The sequence below is a fragment of the Macaca mulatta genome, chromosome 2 (assembly GCF_049350105.2).
Source record: "Macaca mulatta isolate MMU2019108-1 chromosome 2, T2T-MMU8v2.0, whole genome shotgun sequence".
In the NCBI taxonomy this organism is placed as follows: Eukaryota; Metazoa; Chordata; class Mammalia; order Primates; family Cercopithecidae; genus Macaca; species Macaca mulatta.
In genome coordinates this window covers 161344650-161369702 of record NC_133407.1, presented here as the reverse complement: position 1 = coordinate 161369702, position 25053 = coordinate 161344650, and the positions used below count along the sequence as shown (strand labels likewise).

General features: G+C 39.6%; 2 protein-coding genes across 5 annotated transcripts in view; one reads left to right on the top strand and one right to left on the bottom strand.

Moving 5' to 3' along the window:
- FAM162A (family with sequence similarity 162 member A) overlaps positions 1–14844 on the top strand; it is a 28610-nt gene extending 13766 nt beyond the window's left edge. For 2 of the 3 annotated variants that reach the window (XM_015129915.3, XM_015129916.3), the window contains 4 exons: positions 4689–4811; positions 6569–6677; positions 9602–9710; positions 12041–14844. In XM_015129915.3, the coding sequence (XP_014985401.1) occupies positions 4689–4811; positions 6569–6677; positions 9602–9710; positions 12041–12133 (434 nt within the window). In that variant the 3' untranslated portion in view covers positions 12134–14844. 3 annotated transcript variants of the gene reach the window in all.
- Positions 14845–14870: 26 nt separating this feature from the next.
- WDR5B (WD repeat domain 5B) lies at positions 14871–18857 on the bottom strand. 2 transcript variants are annotated; one of them, XM_077990887.1, is made up of 2 exons: positions 16415–18857; positions 14871–15218 (listed from the first exon to the last, which is right to left on the bottom strand). In XM_077990887.1, the coding sequence occupies exon 1, from the start codon at positions 18289–18291 to the stop codon at positions 17299–17301; it is 993 nt and encodes a 330-aa protein (XP_077847013.1). In that variant the 5' UTR covers positions 18292–18857; the 3' UTR covers positions 14871–15218; positions 16415–17298.
- Between the last annotated feature and the right edge of the window lie 6196 nt (positions 18858–25053).

Here is a 25053-nt window from a genome sequence, read left to right as displayed (position 1 = left end):
GCAGTTGCAAGAAAACCAATTTGTTCATTTGAAAACTGGCAAAGGGCAATAATCCAGCATTTATTCCACATTTTCTGCTTGATTTATGCCTTAAGATAACCAAATAGTTAATGTGAAAGGGGAGAATACCACCATTTTGCAATCCCTAATGATATAAATGGATCTAGGTAATAATCACCATTGTCTGCTAAAAAAAAAAAAAAAAAAAAAAAGAAATTAGATGAAAGGTTGATGGGGAACCTTATGAAAGGTGAATCAGACTGATAGCATCTACTGATCAATCTTAATATGAAAGACAAAATTGGCATATGCCTATTGATGTGGCATAATAAGACATACACAGTACCTGTCACCTATGACATTCTTGCTAAAAGATCTAATCTGAATCTTTCAGGCCTCAAAAATCTGTTTACAAGGAATAGAGGAGTTTGGAGAATATGTTGGATAACACCATGGGGGTGTGATAAGCAAAATCTAAAATTGAGGGACACTTTATAGGACTAATGACTGGTTTCTTTAACAAATAAATGATTTTTAAAAATGTAAGAGGAGAGACCTATAGATTTAAAGAAACTCAGGAAGCATTAGCCATATTCAGTTTGTGCACCTATTTTGAATAAGCCAACTGTAAAAAAAAAAAAAAAAAAAAAAAAGCCTATCAGAAATTTCATCTTAATAGGATTTGATCATAATATACTGATATTAAGGAACATTTTAAAATTATATTAATATTTCAGATATGATTTTGAAATACATACTGAAGTATTTATGGATGAACTAATATAATATTTGGGATTTGCTTTAAAACAATCCAGTAAGGGGTAGATAATAGGTAGAGTTTAGGGGAAACGATATTTTTAAAATTTTTTAAGTTCAGGGGTACATGTGCAGGTTTGTTACATAGGTAAACTCATGTCACAGAGGTTTGCTGTACAGTTTATTTTGTCACCCAGGTACTAAGCCTAGTACTCGTTTGTTATTTTTTCTGATCCTCTCCTCCCTACCATGCACAACCCTCAGGTAGGCCCCAGTGTTTGTTGTTCCCTTCTGTCTGTCCATGTGTTCTCATTATTTAGCTCACACTTATAAATGAGAACATGCAGTATTTGGTTTTCTGTTCCTGTGTTAGTTTGCTAAGGATAATGAATGACCTCCAGCTCCATCTGTGTTCCTGCAGAGGACATGCTCTCATTCTTTTTTTAAGGCTGTGTAGTATTCTGTGGTGTATATGTACCACATTTTCTTATTTTATTTATTTATTTATTGAGACAGTCTCACTCTTGCCCAGGTTGGAGTGCACTGTCATGATCTAGGCTCACTGCAACCTTCAACTCCCAGGTTCAAGTGAGCAATTCTCATGCCTCAGCCACCCAAGTAGCTGGGATTACAGGCATGCGCTACTGTGCCCAGCCTAAAGAAAAGACCACATTTTCTTTATCCAGTCTGCCATTGATGGACATTTAGGTTGATTCATGTCTTTACTGTTGTGAATAGTGCTGCAGTCAACAAACACATTCATGTGTCTTTATGATAGAACATTTATATTCCTTTGGAGATATACCCAGTAATAGCATTGCTGGGTCCAGTGGTAGTTCTGTTTTTAGGTCTTTGAGGAATCGCCATACTTCTTTCCACAATGGTTGAACTAATTTATACTCCCATCAACAGCATATAAGTGTTCCTTTTTCTCTGAAACCTCTCCACAGCATCCCTTATTTTTTGACTTTTTAATAGTAGCCATTCTGGCCAGGCGCGGTGGCTCACGCCTGTAATCCCAGCACTTTGGGAGGCTGAGGTGGGAGGATCACCTGAAGTCAGGAGTTCAAGACCAGCCTGGCCAACATGGTAAAACCCCGTCTCTACTAAAAATACAAAAATTAGCTGGGCATGGTGGAAGGTGTCTGTAATCCCAGCTACTCAGGAGGCTGAAGCAGGAGAATTGTTTGAACCTGGGAGGTGGAGGTTGCAGTGAGCTGAGACCACACCATTGCACTCTAACCTGGGCAACAAGAGCAAAACTCCATTTAAAAAAAAAAAAAAATAGCAAAGGCTTGGAGCCAATCCAAATGCCCATCAGTGATAGAGTGGATAAAGAAAATGTGGCACATATACACCATGGAATACTATGCAGCCATAAAAAAGGATGAGTTCATGTCCTTTGCAGGGACATGGATGAAGCTGGAAACCATCATTCTCAGCAACCTAACACAGGAACAGAAAACCAAACACCATGTGTTCTCACTCATAGGTGGGAGCTGAACAATGAGAACACATGGACACAGGGAGGGGAACATCACACACCAGGGCCTGTCGGGGGTAGGGGATTAGGGGAGGGATAGCATTGAGAGAAATAGCTAATGTAGATGACGAGTTGGTGGGCGCAGCAAACCACTATGGCATGTGTATACTTATGTAACAAACCTGCACGTTCAGGACATGTATCCCAGAACTTACTAAATAAATAAAGACTGAGAATGGCCAGGCACGGTGGCTCACGCCTGTAATCCCAGTACTTTGGGAGGCTGAGGTGGCCGGATCACCTGAGGTCAGGAGTTTGCGACTAGCCTGACCAACATGGAGAAACCCCACCTCTACTAAAAATACGAAAAAATTAGCCGGGCATGGTGGCGGGTGCCTGTAATCCCAGCTACTTGGGAGGCTGAGGCAGGAGAATCGCTTGAACCTGGGAGACAGAGGTTGCGGTGAGCCAAGATTGTGCCACTAGACTCCAGCCTGGACAACAAGAGGGAAACTCCATCTCAAAAAAAAAAAGCAAGACTGAGAATATAGTTACTATATAGAGATGTTCATTTGGGGAGAAATTCAATAGAGTCTTGAATATTCTCATGATGTGCAGAGATTATTTTAAATCATAAATACATCTTATATCTTAAATATGTTTTGCTTTCTGTATATACTTGATATTTCTATGAAAATGTTTTATCCTAATATTTGCCAACAAGAGTCTTATATTTGTGTGACCTTTTGAAAGTTGAGTAATAACTGTAATGCTACTTTGCTTATTTTTCATAAAAGTGATTTTGTTTACTATATCTGAAAATGCATTTTTCATTTATTTTTTCTTATTCTTCTTATATGTATACATCAAGTGTGGCATTTGAGAATCTGTTGATAAAATTTACAAAAGTAGAATTACAATTTTATGTTCATGATGAGTGACTTAATAATATTCACCTGATTGTATCTCTTATTTTGTGTGCTTTTGTTAAACATATGTCGATTTATTTTGCCAACATTATTATATAGACAGAGAACTCCTTTTCTTTCAGGTTAGTTCATGCGATCCTGGTTCATGGAACATAAAGTGAGATTTTATGGGTGACAGGGAGAGAGATCAGGCTTGACTTGAGGGCACATGGGAAAAGAAGGGGGCTATCCTTTCACAAAGATTTAAATATCTCGTAAGAACTGTTTGCCAGTGCAATTATGAATATGTGTATTTGTGCCTAATTTTTATTTTTTAAAAGCTCAGGTGATTATAATTTTATCTGTAAAATGTTGAAAGTGTAGTCTGATTAAAATAGTATATATCTAAAAATTAAATAAATAATAGGCATTGTGGCTGGTTGTGAGATGGCATTGCATTGTGGTTTTGATTTGCATTTCTCTAGTGATCGGTGATGTTGCTTTTTATTCCATATGCCTGTTGGCTGCATGTGTATCTTCTTTTGAAAAGTGTTTGCTCATGTCCTTTGCCCACTTTTTAATGGGCTCGTGTTTTTTTTCCTGTAAATTTGTTTAAGTTTCTCATAGAGCTGGATATTAGACCTTTGTCAGAGGCATAGTTTGCAAAAATTTTATCTCATTCTGTAAGTTGTCTGTTTACTCTGTTGATAGTTTCTTTTGCTCTGCAGAATCTGTTTAGTTTCTGCACAGTAAAAGTTGAATGTATTAGATCCCATTTGTCCATTTTTGCTTTTGCTGCAGTTGCTTTTGGCATCTTCATCATGAAATCTTGGCCCATTCCTATGTCCAGAATGGTATTGCCTATTTTGTCTTCCAGGGTTTTTATAGAGGTTAAATGATACTTATTAGCCATATAGCAATCATTGTTGAAAATGGGTGATGAGTATATAGGGGTTCGTAATAGTACTCTCTATCGGTGCTTTGAGTTTAAATTTTTAAAATAAACTACATATATTCTTATATACGTAGTTTTAAAGTTATATTTAGTTCAAAACTACATCTAAAATTGATTTCTAATTAGGGACTTGTGGCTTACAAGGAGCAAGGCTTTCTAGAGTTACTTCTTGCTGACCACTGCAGCCCCCTAACCAGTTTATCAGCATAGTATTGGCAACTTGGTGACCTAGTTTATCACTTTTGGGAGGTTACTAATCTTCACCTAAACAGCCCTGATGCCATAATACATAATATTGCCACCAGAGCCATTGTTATGATAAGACACATGTGAGAAGTACTTATTTAAAATTTACAGCTGGTAACATGTTTATGTTGTAAATTCCTAATTTCCTAATCAATGAAACATTTATATTTTAAAAAAGCATCAAGCATAGCATTTTAAATATAGTATGTGTGTCTTACATATAGTAAATTCATTTCCTAAATGAACTAATTTTTATAAATGAAACGTAACTTGCAGGTATTTCTTATTTTGAGAAAACATCACATTTTCTTTCTTTGAAACATTTTTCTCTCTTTTTTAGGAAGCTGTTTTAGGTTATGTGAAAGAGATGTTTCCTCATCTCTAAGGCTTACCAGAAGCTCTGATTTGAAGATAATAAATGGATTTTGCATAAAACCACAGGAAAGTCCCAGAGCTCCATCCCGTAAGTTTTTATTTTTTCTATTTATGGAGTAGATAGCTCCCAAGGAGTAGGAAAACTTGGAATCAAAAGAACCCAAAAGAGAGAGGTTCCCATATCATACCCTCCCATGTAGAGAGAACACATTGTGTTTACATTGTGCATGTGCACATGACCAATATGAGCACAGTATGGGAGGCCTGAGGGAGGTCCATGTTCCTACATCATACAACATGGGAGGCCTGAGGGAGGCCCATGTTCCTACATCATACCTCCCATGTTTTACTCATATGCAGGCTCATGTCCTACATCACACTTCTCATGTTTTACTCACACGTAGGCCCATGTTCCTACAGCAGACCTCCCGTGTTGTACTCCTACTGGTCATGGGCACATGCACAGTGGTTTCTTCATTTTCACCATTTGTCATTTTCATCTTGCCTCTACGGTTGGACTGGAGCTTTCTCTTTTCTTTTTTTTTTTTTTTTTTTTTTTTTTTGAGACGGAGTCTCGCTCTGCCACCCAGGCTGGAGTGCAGTGGTCGGATCTCGGCTCACTGCAAGCTCTGCCTCCCGGGTTTACGCCATTCTCCTGCCTCAGCCTCCCGAGTAGCTGGGACTACAGGCGCCCGCCACCTCACCCAGCTAGTTTTTTTTTTTTTGTATTTTTTAGTAGAGACGGGGTTTCACTGTGTTAGCCAGGATGGTCTCGATCTCCTGACCTCGTGATCCGCCTGTCTCGGCCTCCCAAAGTGCTGGGATTACAGGCTTGAGCCACCGCGCCCAGCCCAGACTGGAGCTTTCTCTAGGAGAATGGATGCACCAAAGTAAATAGTAGTCCAGAAATTATGTTTTAAAGAACTCCAAAGATGAACCAAATTAAGATACTATGTGTTAGGTAAAATATAAGTAGGACCTTCTCCTTATTACCCTTACTGGCTCTCCCTTTGCACTGATTTTTATCTCTAGTCCCGACTTATTAATGAAATGACTCAGATGGCATGTATTCCCTTCAGACTCAACAAATCTTTTAAGTAGTATTCATGCTCTTTGTTTCTTCAGCTGGGTCTTTTCCTGTCTTCTTTTAGTTACAATACTGCTCTTGTCTTAGTAATCCAAGTTTGATGTTCTCGTGACTCCTTCCTCTTTGTCTTAAGCAGTCTCCACATGCTTTCAGTCATCCTCAGACTGACTTCATCTCTCTTCCCACTGCTGCAACTCTGGTTCAAACTATATCCCCTCACCCTTGTATTACAGTCTCCCATTTAGACTTTTTGCCCACTCTACCCTGTCCCCCTTTTCTCTCTCCATCCATTGTACAGATAGTAAGCCTTCCTAAAACATTAGTTTCTTCCGTGTTTCAAAATGTACAGTAGTTCCCAATCAACTCTAAACCCCTTAGCCTGACATTCAAGCTCTGGTAAAATCTGATTGTACCTTACAAACTTTTTCTTAATCTACTGAAGTCAGACAAGCTCCTCACTGTTCCCTCCTTGTTCATCTTTACTTCATATTTTTGTTCTTGATGTTCTTTCAGTTTTCAGTGGATGAGGCTTATATTGGGAAATAATGCTTTTATTTTACCTCATGGGATTTTATAATCTTATTTGGAAAATGAAGCATCCTAAGAAATTCCATTCAAATAAAGCTCTAATTAACTTGAAGTTTCTCAGTGTTTCTGTTTAGTGACTAGTTAAAAAGCACTAATACCATTTTTCTGTTATTAAATTTGAGAGTTATAATCTCAAACACGTAAGATTTCTTGTTTGGTTTTTCTCATAGGCACTTACAGCCACAGAGTGCCTTTACACAAACCTACGGATTGGCAGAAAAAGATGCTGATATGGTCAGGTCGCTTCAAAAAGGAAGATGAAATCCCAGAGACTGTCTCGTGAGTGCTGAATTTAGTATTACAAGCAGCTTTCATTTCTCATTAACGTAAGGGAAAAACAATGCCTCTGAGTTCCAACTGTTTAAAACTTTTCAACCAAATTTGTAAACAGTTTTCACTTTTCCAAATGTTTTATCTTTGGTAAATGCTTGGAATATAAACAATGCTAGAAAACCTGTCTCTTATCATTGGTATGTTACATAGTGACTAGTGAAGAACTGTCAGGTACTCTGAAGTCAATTGATTATTTGATTTCATCCCCCGGCTACAGAAGTGTGACTTTTTTAAAGTTTGTTTTTAATCTAGGTATATAAATTAAGTACCACTGACAATGACTATATTCCCCCAAATCCATTTAAGTACTCAACCTTAGACATAAAAGTATTTAATTGCAACACTCTGGAATTCAGGAAAGAGTGCTTCCTGTCACCAACTTCCTTAAACCTAAGGGAAGGGATCTTGGCTGGGATCTTGGAACTTTTTCAGAGTTTGTAGATAATGAGTGCAGTTTCCTCCAACCCAGTTTCTCAACTCCGTACTATTGCTATTTGGGGCTTGATGATGCTTTGTGGCGGGGGGGTGTCCTATTTGTTGGAAGATGTTTGGCAGCATCCCTGGCTTCTGCCCTCTCAATGCCCATAGCATTGCCTTAGCGCTGACAACCAGAAATGTCTCCAGACACTGCCAAATGTCCAAGGGGCACCAGGGGGGTGGGAATCTCCCCTGGTTGAGAACCAGTGCCCTAACCTCATGTTAAAGACCCTGACTGGCTGGCACCTTGGCTAAAAAGAGATTCTGAGAAATAGATGTCATCTCCTGTGAGGCATCATCCTATTCAGGGACAGGGACTTTGGACAAAGCTCCTGGAAGTTCCCTGTCAGCAAGAAACTATTCCTGGATCTTCTGGTCTCTGGTTTCAAGTCATGACTGAAAAAGATCTGAGCTCATTCAGGACTTCTTTCCCAGGGAAATATGTAGTATTTATTTTCTGTTTACAACAACTTTAATAGAGCTTTTCTGCTTCCGCCAGTCAAATTGATAGCACATTACTTTAACTAGAATTATTTCAGCAGGAAAGCCCTGGTTTTTCTTAGCTCAAGTCATGTATTCTTCTGGGTAATAAGAGAATACTGGAAATAACCATGACATCAGGTTCTTGCCTATGCCTTCATTCTTCCTATACCAACAGAAAATAAGCTGGTATTCACCCATGGCCGTAAGAGATGCTGTATAGGCTTTGTTGTAGAACACCTTCCTCAGTCTGCCTAATAGTTGGTTCCAAGATCCCCTCAGGCCCAAAATACTGCCTCATGAATCACTCTGGAAGGGTCTTTTCTGGGCCTAGGCAGCCATTTATCCTTGTACTGGTAGTTCTGAACAGGCACTGCTTAACTTGCCCGTTCCTGTTACTCCGTGTGGGATGGATTATTTTTCATGAGGATCATGGCACTTCAAATCCCATAAAATACCATCAACATGGGAAGTCAGTTTGTGGTTAGTGGAATCTCAGGTGCTCCTAACTGACCAATTTGACGGTCCTTAGCAGTTGTATTGAGTCCCTGCCAGGCTGCAGGCCCAGCTTAAATGCCTGGAGAACCCCATCCACATGCTGCTTCACAGGTACCAGCTCCTACATCACATTGTACATGCATTCATCTTCCTCCTTCCACCTGCAACATCCCAGATCCTTTGCCTCCTTCCAAGCATTTTTAAAGTAATCCTCTCCCCAATTTTAAAAGTAATATATGTTAAATATCTCAGGGGAAAGAAAGCACTTCAATCCCATCATCTAGAGATAATCACTTCCTATTTACACATCTACTGAGAAGGCCAGAAGTTAATCTTGGGTCCCATAAGGGCTCCACATCCCCTGCCTTGAGGTTCTGCCAGACACCGAGGTAACAGAATCGTGACCACCAGGTGTGGCAATGCATGCCTATAGCCCTGGCTGCTCAGGAGGCTGAGGGAGGAGGATCGCTTGAGTCTAAGATTGTGAGTCCAGCCTGGGCAACATGGTGAGACCCCATCTCTTTAAATAAAGTAAATTAAAAATAGAACCATGTTGCAAAATCACCAAGGTAGATTGGCCTTCTCTTTAGAATCTTCTATGTTAAGCCTCTTAGGTTTCACACAAGAATGATGAACCAACCATCAACTTTTTTTTAAGGCACATGAGTTTGTATTCAGTGGATAGGTTAGAAAAGCTGCACTTTGGCACTTGCCAAAGACCACAATGTCAAGTTCACTGTCACTCAATTTTAGCAAAACATTAGTTTAAAAACATAAATATTAAGGAGCATTGCTTAAAGGACCTTCCTACTATTTTAGATAGTCTCAAATCTATTCCAGGTTCAAGACAGAGAGAAAAAAGCTGGGCATATGGAACACATTGGTTAACTTTCTCCAATGTTTGATCTTTCTGAATTGTGCTTTGTGTTGAAACATATGAAGCTTATTGTAGTATCTGTTGTCAAGATGTTTTCAGATGATGACTAGATCACATAATATCTTCTTAAGAACCTCAGGGAGAAATGGCTACCTGTTTCACTTTTAGCATTTATAGGCTGGTTGGAAACCTGAGAGCTGAAATTGGGGTCCACCATAGCAAGTATAGATTAATATGCCTTGCCCATGTTTTTTTTTTTTTTTTGGCTTTGTTCGTGAGTTCACTTTTTATTCTTACTTTTGTACTTAATTAAGTGTGTGCTATCTTGTATTTTATATATAAATGAGTTATTAAAAATGCCTCACCCTCCCCAAAGTCCTATGAGATCTCTAGGCCCTTTTTAAAGAGATCTCTAGGTCTCCCTATATATATTTATAGACACTACTATACTTTGAATTTATAGACAGCTTTTTATCCTGCACAACTTCTGAAAGGGAAAAGTTAATAACTTTCTCTCATGATCTCATTGTATTACTAGGTTGGAGATGCTTGATGCTGCAAAGAACAAGATGCGCGTGAAGATCTGCTATCTCATGATTGCCCTGACAGTGATAGGATGCATCGCCATGATTATCGACGGCAAGAAGGTGAGAAGGGGTTTTTCTCTATCCAGTGTGTATGTTCTCCACCAAAAACCTAGAATAAATAAGGGATTGACCCTTGTATTTACCCTCTGAGAAGAGGAGGCTACTTTCTACATTACATGAGAAAAGATAAGCAAAAAAATAAGGCATATTGGGAACCAGCCTGGAATGTCATCCTTGGGGATAAATAGCAAATCCTAACTTTGGCGTAGTGAAGGAGGACTAAATTCATTTTGTGTAACGTAAATTTAAAAAGTGTTTCTGATGACAGATGTCATAATGTAAATTAAGAAATATGACACTGGCATATTTAATAACCCATTCCATATTTCCAGAGTGCTCTTGGTACCCAAGTGTATTTACCCTCACCATAACTGCCTTCATCATGGTGAGCTTTCCTAGCAGGGTTCTTTATTTGAAGCTCAGCCAGACAGGGCCATATGTCTAAGGACCATAGCTCCTAAGCAGTACATAGGAATGCAAGTCCGGAAATCTTTAGCACAGATTATGATAATAGCTATCACTAATTGAACACTCACTGCATTCCAGGTACTTTTCTAGCTGATACCTCGTCTGAACCTCACAAAAACACTGTAAGATAAGTATTATTAGGACCTCATTTGTAGATGAGGAAAACTATAGCTTAGAAAGCCTTAGTAACTTGCCCAAGGCCACACATGTCCCTAATGATGAGCCACAATGTGAACCTAGACCCAATTCAGGTAATAGGAAAATTGCTCCCATTTATTGAGTGCTTATTATGTAACAGGCACTGTTAAGCTCACTTAATCACCCCCATAACCCTAACAGGTAAATAGTTTTCCCAAACTCACATAGCTAACAAGTGGCAAGATAAAAATTTAGACCCAAGTTTGCAGGATACCAAACCTCATACTGTACTATCTTGCTATTAAGCTATAGTTATTTTTATATTCAGCAGCTTTGGTCAAATTCTTCTTTTAATACCATGTATGATTCTGTATATCACAGCTTCCATGTGGAAAGAGATGTCTTTCAACTACTTTAAGATACTAAAAATGTTCTACACACTCACTCTTAACTGACTTTCTTATCCTCAGTAATTCCAGAGTAAAAGGAAATGTACTTTTGGCTGTCTTCAGTCTTGTAGTTAAATGGAAATACTGACCATTTTAGGCTGACCTCATGGGAGTACAAAGGGGCAGATGTGCTGAGCTGGGCGAAGTTCTCTTGAAAAAACTGTTCTACCCCACTTCATTTTTTCTTGTCTCCCTCTTTGACCTCTCATGCGTAGTTCTCAGGTTAAAACCAGCAGAAACATATGGACAGGACTGTAAACTTCTAGGATCTGAGAAATTTGCATTGCTTTTGTATATTCGATTGTACTAGCTGAGTTTAAATACTCCAGAAGCAAATTATTCACCTGGAATCACTTCTAGCATCATCCAGGGCTATATGCTGTGTACTTCAGAGAGTTCTTCTCCTGTTCTTTACCATGAAATTGTAACATTTTAGTTTTATGGAATTTCCATTTCCATAAATGCTACTGGAATGGAGAACTTTTTAACTTAATGTGATTTGGAAGAGAAAAATTAGCCATTGTATATTTTGCTCTCACCATCAACTTTCCTTTCTCCTCCCCCTCCATATACCCAATTCTTTTACATATGAAATTACACAAATAGGAGGAAATATCAGCTTAGGGTACTAGTTTCACTTATTTGGTATAAAAGTTTTGAAACTGGCCTGTATGTAAGCTTCATAGAAATCTGACCATTTATATGGAGGGAAACGAGGGAAGAGGACGGTTGCCTCTCCCACTCAAAGGATGGAATTGTAGTACAGATACTCGTGGAAATCATCAATGGTAGTATTTTGGTAAAGTCTGGAATCTCCAAAGCTGAATGTTTTTGGTAAAAGAGAAGTAAGGAACTAGAAGGGTCTGAGTATGCAGATAAGTTGGGGAAGGAGAAAAGATAGCAACAAAGAAAAGTGAAAGAAGAAAAATGGGATAGAAATGGCAATGAGAAGGTATTTAGTATAAAAGAGAAGTGGGGTGGAATGAGGAGAAAGTATAAGAGAAAAGGAGAGGATAAAGATTGAAAGAAAGGGGCCAGAAGGGAAGAAAAAGGAGAGGTGTGGCACTTCTTACTTATGCTTGAATGGATGAGCTGCTGTTCTCGGAAGCGTACGAGGAAGTTGAAGCACATGGAGGAGACTGCCACGCCCAGTGTCCAGACAGCAGAGGACTCCATGCCTCTACTGCCCTGTTAACCTGCTGTCGTCAATGCAAGGTAAAGATACCCTCCCCTGACCAGCATACAAATCACCTGTTCAAATCTCTTTTGCTTTAGGCTGCCCAAAGAAACCAGACTTTAACACGCTTGAACTTAGAAAAGAAAGCTCGTCTGAGAGAGGAAGCAGCTATGAACGCCAAAACAGAATAGCAGAGGTATCTGTGTTGGCTGGATTTTGAAAATCCAGGAATTATGTTGCAACGAGCCTGTATTAAAAAGGATGTGGTATGAGGATCCATTTCATAAAGCATGGTGTGCCCAAACCTGTACCATTTCCGTATTTCTGCTGTAGAAGTAGAAGTAAATTTTCTTAAATGATGACTGTGTTTTATTGTTTTGATCCAAGTAAAGTGTAGCCTGTCAGCCTTTTGGACAAAAATGAAACAATTTATTTCAACTTGAATACCAACTCTTTAGAGAAGCAGGTACCATATCTTACTTCTCTTCCCATTACCAAAGTAACCTCTCCACAGGCGAACTCATTTTGTAGAGATAAGGAAGGCCAGTTGAGTATATGGCTCAGGTGCAGCTTGGAGGGCCAGCCTTCTCAAATGCCTTGGTGTATTTGGTGGGGAGGCTGCTCCCTAATAGAGCAAGCCCTGAGAAGCAGCCAGACCACATTCTATAATCTTTGAACATGCTGCCAAATGGAGGCTTTTAGGAGAACAGTTTTTTAAACATCCTGACAAGGTCCAGCCAGGAATTTCTAAGGACTTAGAAATCCCAGCATCATGGAGTTGCTTGGGGTCAACACAAGTCACCCTCTTAGCTTCATGCCTTAGAATTCTCAACTGGCTGTTTTCCTACCACCTGAGAAGCTAAATTTCTCAATTACAAAAATCTCATGTATTATCATTGTTAGAAGTATTTGCACCTCATGTATATCTCATTTACAGTTTGACCTTGGGATATTGAGTTGTTTCATATTTAGGTATGAATACAGGTTTCTATTTTAAACATAGATTCTCACATTGCTTCTTAATTATTCATGGATGACAAGTCATTACAATAGTCCCCTCTTATTCACGGCTTTGCTTTCTGTGGTTTCAGTTACCTGAGGTCTGAAAATATTAACTGGAAAATTCCTATAACAATGCATAAGTTTTAGATTGCATACCATTCAGTGTAGCATGATGAAATCTCTTGCCAATCCATTCCATCCACCTGCGATGTGAATCATCCCTCTGTCTGGTGTATTCACACCATATGTGCTAGCCGTCTCTTGTTACCAGATCAGCTATTGTGGAATCAGTGCTATTGTTCAGGTAACTCTTATTTAATAATTGCCTCAAAGTGCATTGTGCTGTGCCGAATTTATAAAATAAACGGTATCATAGGTATGTATGTATACGAAAAACAGTATATGCAGGGTTGGGTACTATCCACAGTTTCAGGCATCTGGAGATATATTCCAAGACTTTAACAAGCTTGAACTTAGAAAAGAAAGCTTGTCTGAGAGAGGAAGCAGCTATGAAGGCCAAAACAGAGTAGCAGAGGTATCTGTGTTTGCTGGATTTTGAAAATCCAGGAATTATGTTGCAACGAGCCTGTATTAAAAAGGATATGGTATGAGGATCCATTTCATAAAGTATGGAATATATCCCCAGAGGGTAAGGGATGACTACTATATACAGCCATGCCAACATGCTGGTTCTCAGAGAATTATAAGAGAGATTAAAAATACATGCAGCTGTTTGGGCACTTTTTTCCCAAATAAAAATACCCAGTAAAATGTAACATACTACCTATAGCTTGATAATCTATCTGAGGATGTTTATGATGTCTGTCCATATACTTTATTTTAATTTGGCCTTAGCTTCTTTGTAGATATCAAGTTATCACTTGCAAGTTTATTATCAAAAAGCATAGTTTCTTGTACATTTTAGAAAATTAGTTTCTCTTATTTTGAGACACCTACACCAGTGTTTTAAATATGGATAAATTTTAATGCGGAACTTCTTTTAAAAATAAGTAATCCTCTTCTTTTTAGAGCAATACAACAAAAATGTGTTGTATCTTGGAGATTTACATTATGAACGTAGTAACATTGATGAGCTTTAGTTTAATGAAACCCTTTTTTTTTTTTTTTTGAGACAGTCTTGCTCTGTCACCCAGGCTAGAGTGCAGGGCATGATCTCAGCTCATTGCAACCTCTGTCTCTCGGGTTCAAGCGATTCTTGTGCCTCAGCCTCCTCAGTAGCTGGCATTAGAGGTGTGCACCACCGCATCCAGCTAATTTTTGTATTTTTCATAGAGACGGGGGTCTCACCATGTTGGCCAGGCTGGTCTCAAACTCAGACCTCAGGTGATCCGCCTCCCTCAGCCTCCCAAAGTGCTGGGATTACAGGCATGAGCCGTGGTGCCTGGCCAAACGTTCTTATTACAAATATTTCATTAAACTAAAGCTCACAACTGTTACTATGCATCAGGAATTTACACAGTCATTTCTCCTTTGTGTCATTCTCCTATTTGATAATGTATAGTGACTATCTCTTTATGGGTTATATACCAGTTTCTTGGCCAGAATTCAAGATCTGCCCCTAACTAACCCTACTTCTCCCAATACCCTCACATACCAGCCTTATAGCACTCATCCCCTACTAGTAACTCTGATATCTCATATTCCTCAGAATGTATCAAGCAAACAAAATTTAATGAGCACTACTATAAGGTACCATAAACTACAAAAGAGGACAGTTTTGCCCTTGTTGCTTTCAGTTAAATTATTGTACTACTTTTTGCTTAATTTCTAGATTTTTTTTGCATGTTTATCATGTCTCCATAGGTAAAGTGGGCAGAAATATTTTTCTACTTTGTATTTCCTGTAAGTGCTATTTGAATAAAGTTAATATATGAGGTTACGGTTACTTTTTAATCATCACGATAGTTTTGGGAATTTATTACTAAAATTTATTAAAGCAGGCAAGGAATGAAGTTGTATCCTTCACTGTCATTCAAACATTACTTGAGTCCCTTTACTATACAAAAAAGCCAAAGAATACAATACAGAGACATACTTCCTGATTCCACAGAATTCATAATCTGGAAACACAGCCCATGAAAGCATTTCAATACAAACTGGTAAATAATAGGGACAGGAAAACCTAACTCAGCTGTCAGCTGTGATTACAGGCAGGCAGGCAGTGGATGGGTCCATCAGTGATTTCTTTCTTTTTTTGAGTCTCCCTCTGTCGCCCAGGTTGAAGTGCAATGGTGCTATCTCGGCTCACTGCAACTTCCGCCTCCCTGCAAGCTCCGTCTCCCTGCAAGCTCCGTCTCCCGGGTTCAGGCCGTTCTCCTGCCTCAGCCTCCCGAGTAGCTGGGACTACAGGCACCTGCAACCATGCCCGGCTAATTTTTTGTATTTTTTAGTAGAGACGGGGTTTCACCGTGTTAGCCAGGACGGTCTTGATCTCCTGACCTCGTGATCCGCCCACTTCGGCCTCCCAAAGTTCTGGGATTACAGGCATGAGCCACCGCGCCCGGCCCCATCAGTGATTTCTGAACTGAGTTTGAAGCATGGGCAGGAATTAGTAGATCAGACACATAACCAAGAAGAGCAGTCTTCATCAGACGTTTAGCTTGCCTGAAAATCACAAGCACAATCTAAAAAGGTAGTGAAAGGTCCTTCAGAAACACCATTTATAATGTTGTTCTGGTTTTTTTCTTGAAAAAAACTAAATTTTTAGACTCTTAGAATGAACCTAACCTTGGCGTGTTTCTCTGGTTTTTATTCTATGGACCATTTCATATCTCATCACACAGGATATTACCAAAAGTGTGCAGGTAGCATCTGGCATGTCTTTCCAATCCTCCACCACCATCCCAAGCTTATGCACTTGTTCATCTGATCTCCCAAACCAGAAACCCTGGAATTATTCCAAATTGCCTTGCTCCCCTCTTTTAATCAATCATCCTGTCCTGTCAATTTCTAAATATTTCTCAAATACACTGATCCTCTAGGATAGTCACTGAGAGGAATGGGAAATTGTCCAGTGATAGACAAATGAAATTAATAATAGGCCTCAAGATTAGAAGTCAGTTTTTAAAGAAGACATACAAGTGGCCAACAAACACACACAAAATATGCTCAACATCATTAATCATCAGAGGAATGCAAAATATAACCACAATAAGATACTCTCTTAAACCAGTTAGAATGGCTATTATTAAAAAGTCAAAAAATGGCTGGGTACAGTGGCTCATGTCTGTAATCCCAGCACTTTGGGAGGCCGAGGCAGGTGCATCAAATGAGGCCAGGAGTTCGAGATCAGCCTCGAACATGGTGAAACCCTGTCTCTACTAAAAATACAAACATTAGCCAGGCATGGTGGCACACCTCTAATCCTAGCTACTTGGGAGGTTGAGACATGAGAATTGCTTGAACCCAGGAGGCAGAGGTTGCAGTGAGCCAAGATTGTGCCACTGCACTCCAGCCTGGGCAACAGAGTGAGACTCTGTCTCAAAAAGTCACAGCAAGGATGCAGAGTAAAGGCAGAGCTTATACACTTGGGAGGAATGTACATTTGTACAACCTCTATAGAAAACAGTATGGAGATTTTCAACTAAAATAAAACTACCATTCGATCCAGCAATCCCATTAGTAGGTATCTACCCAAAGGAAATTATATTTAAAAATCACTGGCACTCATAGGTTTATTGCAGCACTATTCGTAATAGCAAAGTTATGGAACGACCCTAAGTGTCCATCAAGAGATGACTGGATAAAGAAAATGTGGTGTGTATACTTATATACATACACACACGCACATACACACCACGGAATACTACTTAACCATAAAAAAAGAATGAAATCTTGTCTTTTGCAACAACATGGACGCACCTGGAGGCCATTAAGTGAAATAATAATAAAGTCAAAAATCACATGTTTTCATAAGTGGGAGATAATATGTACACATGGACATGGAGAGCAGAATCATAGACACTAGAGCCTTCAAAGGTGGGAGGGGAGTGAGAGATGGGAAAGTATTTACTGGGTACAATGTATACTATTTGGGTGAGGGTATACTGAGCCCAGATTTCACCACTATGCAATATATCCCTGTAAAAAATGTTTCATGGATATAAATCCATAAAGATTACAAAACGTTTCTCAAAAAAGATTGGTAGTCAGAAGCTCTGAGTTCTAGATGTGCTTTTTCAACTATCTCATTTTGTAAATGTAGTATATGAATCTCAAAATTTAACAATCGATAATTTTTAAAATACAAAACTGCCAAAATTAAAACAAACCATCTTTTTAAATATCTAAGTTTTTTGGCCAACTTGGCTCTACTACTTGATTTCCAAAAGGATTAGTGGTTACTTATCCACAGTTTAATTGTTTTGTCATTTTCTAACGCTGCTGATGCGATGAGGTTTTCTGTAGGATGACAAGCTGCTGAGATCACGACATCTGTATGGCCTTGTAATTTCTGTACAATCTCTTTAGTCTGAAGGTTCCAAATGTAAACCAGTTTATCCTCGGAACCAGACACAATCCACTTTCCACCAGTAACTGAAAAATTGGCAAATATGCAATATTTCTCATTCTTATGACCGGTGTATGTTTTCAGACACCTGCCTCTGCTATAATCCCATAGTTTAAGAGTGTTGTCCAAAGTTGCAGTGAGAATATATTTACCATTTGGAGAAAATCTTACAAAAGAGATAGGAGGGTTATCATCATCAACGAGCGTTTTTAAACACTGACCTGATGCAGCATCCCAGATTCTACAGAGGCCATCATAGCTACCTGACACTATCAAGGACCCACTACAATTAAAATGAACAGCAGAAACTGGATCAGAATGAGCAGACAAAGTCTTGAGACACTTTCCTGTTTTCACCTCCCATATTTTCACAGTCTCATCAAAAGATCCTGAGATTATAAGGTTGGATGGCGGATTGAAGTTACAACAAAATACATAATTACTGTGCCCCTTCAGTGTTTTCAAACATTTTCCAGATCTCACATCCCATAATTTTAGAGTTTTATCATCTGAGGCAGAAACAAGACGACTGGAATCGGATGACCAGGCAACATCCGATATTTCCAAATTATGACCATAGAGTGTTTTCTCATATTTTCCATCATATGCTCCCCAAATTATGATTAGCCTATCAGCAGAAGAACTTGCTAGCCATTCTCCATTAGGACTAAACTTAACTGATGACACTGCTTCCGTGTGTCCCACGAGAGTACATCTGAGAGCATAGTTTGGGTTTTTAGGCACTTCCTTGCTCTGACTGGCCGATGAGGAGAGGGCCAACTGTGCTCTGGCGTCTCCTGACTCCTTTGTTGCCATGGCTCTGAAGCTCCAAGTTAGCAGGTGTGCTAGACGTCCAGCCCTGAACAAGGCAGTCCAGTACTTTGGCTTTCTGTCCAACAAAATGAAGATAAACGCACTGGATTTAAAAAGTACGGTTCTGAAAGCTTAAAGTTTCTGGACAGTCTTTCAACTGTGAGATATACGGAATCAGCAGCACGGCTTGGACTTCAGTTTTTCATCGTTTTGTTAAGTACTTGAGAAATACTGTTAGAAGGATCCTGTGCGCTGTCAGCAAGTAGGACACAAATGTTCGGCATTCTGTTAACATGTAAAGCCTTCAAAGCAGGGGTGACGCGAGGGGCTCTCTCTACAGAAAGTATTCTTTCACTACCGCCCCCCTCCCCAGGTCGAAATGTTTCAGAATGCTGAGCAACCCTACCAGTCAGACTAGGTAATTGAAGATGAATGAACCGCCGCTTTTAGCGGATTTCAGAAGCTAAAAGCCTACGAAGCCACCGAAAGTGGAAATTCTGACCCGCCGGCTACTTTTTCCAGCACGTACCAGCAGGTGCGCACTGCCGCGTCAATAGCCAACAAAGCCGGAAAAGCAGCCTGGCGCATGTGCAAAGGAAGTCCCTCCTACCACCACCGAGCCAAGATGACCAATGGGAGACGGCCATCTGCGCCTGCGCAAAAAAGTTGCAGATGTTCATTTCCGGTCCTTTTCGCCCCGCCCTTCAAATGCGAAAGCGACTGCCCTGTTGGGTGAGTGCATTAGCTGGACATGGTTTGTGCGAGACCTGACTGGCTACTGTGGGGAGCAGTGGATCGTTACTTCAAAGACCGTTTCTTTTTGGAAATTGTCACAGAGAAGGACTACATTTGCTTATGCCTACCTTAGCTGCAGGCGTAGGCCCACACTTGACGCGTAAGCTGCCTAAATGGCAGCTAACGTAGATCCACCCAAACGCCGGAAACGGGGGAAGCTCCTGCTTTGCGTGGGTTCCGCTCCCTCCTGTTTGTTGTGGTGTGGAGCCTGGTGGCGTGTGTGGCAATGGAGTCACAGGGTGGGGGACAGAATTTATACCAGATTGTAAAATTCCTGGTTTACGTTTCCCCTGTAAAAGTTTCGTAAAGCTTAAGAAACAGGTCTTTTGGGGGCCTTTAAAAGCCGGTGTTCTGCTGGGAGTAACGAGCAGACGTTTTAGCACGTACGGTTTAAGCTTCCACAGAGAAGTCGGGATCTCAAAGTTGCTTGAAACAGAAAAGGACAAAGAGGTTGGTGGAATAAGGTAATAGATGGGTAAGGTTACTCTTAAGGAGGCTTTAGAGAGTTTTCCCCAGTTTTAGGAGATGATTAATAATGAAAGTGTATAAAATGTACATGCTATTGAAGTTACAACAGAAGACATAATTACCGTACCCCTTCAGTGTTTTGAAACATTTTCCAGATCTCACATCCCGTAATTTTAGAGTTTTATCATCTGAGGCGGAAACAAGACGACTGGAATCTGATAACCAGACACTTTTAAACAATAGGTTTACCAAAAAACTGGAAGCCCTACTAGTTTCTCCAACCTGTAGTTGCTCGATAAAGAGTGCCCGAGGCCAAGCACTCACGCCTGTAATCCCAGCACTTTGGGAGGCCCAGTCGGGCGGGACACTTAAGGTCAGGTGTTCCAGACCAGCCTGGCCAACATGGCGCATCCGTCTCTACTAAAAATACAAAAATTAGCTGGTCGTGATGGCGCACGCCTGTAGTCCCAGCTACTCAGGAGGCTGAGGTGGGAGAATCGCATGAACCAGGAGGTGGAGGTTGCAGTGAGCTGAGATCCCACCAATGCACTCCAGCCTGGGCGACAGAGTGAGACTCCGTCTGAGGAAAAAAAAAAAAAGCCCAAGAGAAGCAGAAAAAGCGTGGCTTAAAAGATTTTCCTGCTGGCCAGTCACGATGCAAATGTCTCGTCAGCGTCAAGAATTTAAAAGCACTTGGAAACAAAGGGTCTCCTATTGTATACTTATTAGGGATAATTGAAAGTCTTTGCCTTTGTAAGGCAGAACAGGCACCCTTAGGTCACCTGTAATAAACCGACTGTAGTTAAAACATCATTACTTTAAGACTGTACCAGTCTAGGGGGAAATTTAAACAAGAATGGACAAATACTTTAGTCTTAGCTAGTGCATATTAACTGTATAAACACAGTGAGGAAGTCCTCAGAATGAGGACTCAAATTGTTTATTTCTATACATTAAATTACAACTGTTTTTAGCTATTAAGGTCTCCATGGACCTCCCCTTGTTAACACTTTTAGAACTTTTTTTTTCCTTCAGCATTATCTTAAAGTTCAGTTCTAACTAAACCCTGCTGCTGCTTTTCTCTTCCCATTAGCCTGGATTAGTGATTTTGCTGAGAAGTTTAGAAACTGCACCAATTGAAAACATGGTGGCAGGCGCCTGTAATCCCAGCTACTCCGGGGGCTGAGGCAGGAGAATCGCTTGAACCCAGGAGGCGGAGGTTGCAGTGAGCCTAGATTAAGCCATCACACTCCAGCCTGAGGAACAAGAGCGAGACTTAATCTCAAAAACACAAAAAACAAACAACCAACTTTGTAGAGACGGAGTTTCACTACATTGCCCAGGTTGGCCAAGCAAAATTTCTTACATGGTCTCATTAATAGTTTCTATTTCTGCTGCCCTTAATCTTTACCATTTAGGTGATTTGGAAGTTTCCTCACTACAGAAATCAACTAGGTTTCTTTAAATTTCCCATAGACATCTTAGAAATGAAAGTCTCTTAATATAGTTTAAAGGTGTGTTTCCCTTGCCCCTCAGTATTGTAAATATCTAAACAGATGTGTTGCCACAAATGGGGCAATTTTTTAATTTAAAAACAATTTTTTTGTGTGTGTTGGACCAAACCGTGGTGTGGGAGTGATTGCCACATTAAGGAATGCCTCAACTTCCTTCATAGCAATTCTTGACTACCAAATCCAGTCTCAATATCAAGCATTAATAGAACTATCTATACACCTAGTTGCTTAAGACCATTAGCCAATGTATGAAAATCTAGTTGGGCTAAATATGGAGTGGCCACATAACATCATCTAAACTAGGACATTTTTAAAAGTGAAAGGGGGCAGTAAAATAATTCACAGGTGTTAGTTGATCTCCAAATGTAAACTCTGGGGCTCTGCCCAGCAAACTACTACTTTTGACTTCCCAAGAGGACACTCTTCATAATCATAACTTAATCTTACAACATTGTACACTCTGGTAGTTTACACCTCAGCCTGACCAGGTCTCTCTCAAACCTGGTCCCGTTCTCTCACCACCCACTATGGTCTTCTGGGTTTCTGTTTTCTCCTTACCCATCACTGTATCTTAATAATGCCAGGCCCAAGTGGTGGGTAAAGCAGTGATCCTTATTGAGGACTCCCAGTGAACTCCATTGGCCTTCTGCAGGCTAAGTGGATATGAATGAAGGATTAAATGAGTAATTTTACTTTCTGCAAAAAGCAATCATAGAAATGACTATATTAATTTAAAATGAGAGAAAACAACTCCTTCAAAATGCAAGTGAAATGGGGCAACAATCATTCAAGCTATCTTTAATAAACTTGTAAACCCACTGTTTTTTTTTTTTTTTGGAGGCTGGAGTGCACTGGCGCAATCTCGGCTCACTGCAACCTCCACCTCCCAGATTCAAGCGATTCTCCTGCCTCAACCTCTTGAGTAGCTGGGATTGCGTGTGGCACGATGGCTAATTTTTATTTCTAGTATAGACGGGGTGTCGCCATGTTGGCCAGGCTGGCCTCGAACTCCTGACCTCAAGTGATTTGCCTGCCTTGGCTTCCCAAAGTGCTGGGATTACAGGCATAAGCCACCACATCCGGCCATAAACTCAGTAACTTTGTACAATAGATACAACAATGTAGTCTGCAGGAACTAAGGCTATGTTTTGCCTCAAATGTTGTTTTCAGAAAAAAATACTTGGTCAGTGGAATCTCTTCAACAAAATAGAAAGCAGCAGTCATGGAGTGAAGAAATAAATCATCTTTGTTTCTACTCATCTGTCACTTATGTGATACACACAAGATGTAAAAAGGAAAAATCCGTTTAATAGCCTAAGGCAACCAGCAGCTTCCACACTGGTTGGATACTAATAAATTTTTTTCTTTACTGTTAAATATACCCACCAGCTTTTCTAAAACACTTTGTTTTTAAACACCAGACCTCTGCTATGACAATGTTTGATTTTGTAAACTTCAGGTCAAATCATGTCTTCTGAAAAGTAACTGTATATAAAACACATGTTAAGACACTTGCTTAAGATGTTAATCCTGGTTTCAAGTAACAGCATAAAGGAATTCCTTTGAATTTTCTTTTGTAGTCAAGCACCCTTTACTAACATCACAAAGATGCATGCAATTCCTTCATTTAGTATTTATTGAATGTCTACTATGTGCAAGGCACTCACCCATGGCCTGACAGACCACATTCAAGTACAAAGAATCATTAGAGCCATTCCAAATCTAAGTGTCAGAACACTTTGAAGCAGGATGTAGAGTGGTCAGAATGACTTGAGGTAAAGCTGAAATACTCAACAACCAGTACATTAAAAGGTGATTTTAATTTTTGACATTCCTTGGGATATTCCTTTAGGAAGAAGTAGACTGTATTAAATTCACATCCATGGCACTGCTTCCTGAGGCAGTAATTCTTCAAAGCCTTTCCTTCTGTGTCAGTACCTTCCACATTTGTGTGTTTGAATGGATCCGTCTGTTTAGCCATTATGTTACTAAACTCGAAATCATTTGCACAAAAACAAAAACAAAAAAAACCTGTTACTATACTTGTCTGGTCATACAGAATTTTAGCACCACACAAGAGGAAAGATGTTTGGCTTGAGAGGGCCTAAACTCCAGTCTGTGTAACCTAAAACCAACTTAAGTCTGATTTCGTCATTTTAAGGGTGCTGATGGTGAGGAAGAGTCAGGAAGAATGGTCCAACAAAAAAGGCTGGCCCAGCTGTGGCTGCCAAGTCTAGTTCTGGGAGTTGCTGGGCACGGAACTATTGCGTGGCCACTGCTTTCTTCAAGACACAGAATTTGCAGGGCTCTTCCCCTCCCTTGGACAGCCATCTAAGTGTTGTAAACTTGGGGCAAAGTAATTTCTCTTAAGTCTTCACTTTGTCATCTATAATATAGTGATAATTATCAAAGAACATTTGGAAGATTACATGAGAAAAAAGGAAGGCCCTTAGCCAGGTATCTGGTGTACAACAGATGATCAAATAAAGACAAGTTACCTTAATTTGACCTATAGGGAAAACACTCTAGGACTTTGTTTACCCTTAGTTGAAAACAGAATGGAACACTACTTTTCTTTCTTCTTACCCCAAGTTCCAGATGTATTTTATGTCCAGTAGCAATTTGATATTTTAAATTAGCATATAAATATTTGCTTTATCACATGTTCTGATGTCCTGGTATCCGTTGTTATAACCTGTATATAACCTGTAATCCCAAAGTGCTGGGATTACAGGCATGAGCCACCACGTCTGGCCATAAACCCAGTAATTTTGTACGATAGATAAAACATTTTATGGAATATTCTTGATGACAGCCAACTTACTGTAGGAGTCACATTTGACCTTTGATAATTTTTTTAAATTACTTTAACTTCTGATGACAGGAAAAGGTAGACCAAAATATTTCCCATCCTGGCAGATATATATTTAATCTGTTCACCTCACAACACAGAGAAATGGTCATATTGAGATGGATAAAAATTCAGATTTGAGACTTCCATGTATATAGGCATACCTGTCTGCAAATGCCACCATTTTGGAATGTAGGACTTAGCATACAGTATGGAAGGTGAAAGCAAACAATGCCGGTTTCTTAAAGTGAATCCCTTTTCTTCACTGAACATCATCCTTAGACACCACAATTTCCAATATACTTAAAAACCATCAACCCCTAAAAAGTTATAATGATTTGCCTATTGATACAAAAGTTTTCACAAAACTAGCAAGAAAGAAAAACCCCTTGACTCCAGGAAAACCTTTTCATAACGCATCCCCAAGCTAGGGGATTAAATCGCTGAAATGTTTATTTAGAACTAGAGAAGTAAATTCAAAGTTGCCTGTGGGTAGACGTACAATAGAAGATTTGGTTGACAAAGTCTGGTTTATAAAATATACTTACATATTGTTTCTTAGGCAAAATTTGGCAGCAATCTGGAATAATTCAGATTTTTTATGAGATAATTGCCAATCTTTTTATCTGTGACGATAATGCCGAAAATGACTCAGAGCCAATAACCTTCATCTGGCATATGGAAGAAACAATCCTAGGGCAATAGAGTTTTCAAAAGCAGAACTAACAAAGATAAGCGTTTAAAAGGGTCTTAAACAATTACAGGAACATGAAACAAAGTGTTCCACAGAGAACTCTGTCCCCTAAAATCTCTTTCTTCTATCATCTACCTTACCCAGAATTTCTCAATCCAACCACATCTACCTGCTGGTCCATCAGATACCAGATGCCTTTACATCAAAATTCTCTTAATGCTTTTTTCCCCCACTGAAGTTCTCATTACAAGTAATATAGATTGGAAGTTTGGAGGATGGGCGGGAATAAAAAGGCAAGGTAAAACAAAGCCACTTTCCCCATTCCATATATAAAACTACAAAAGAGTTTTCCTGTATTGAAATTAACATGCTTTTGTAATGAGCAACGCCTTAGTGGTAGCGTATTCAGTGAATTTAAGTTAACAGAATCTGAGAGGCAAAGA

Coding starts and splice junctions, on each gene's coding strand:
- WDR5B (XM_077990887.1), bottom strand. CDS start 18,291: ATGGCAACAAAGGAGTCAGGAGACGCCAGAGCACAGTTGGCCCTCTCC.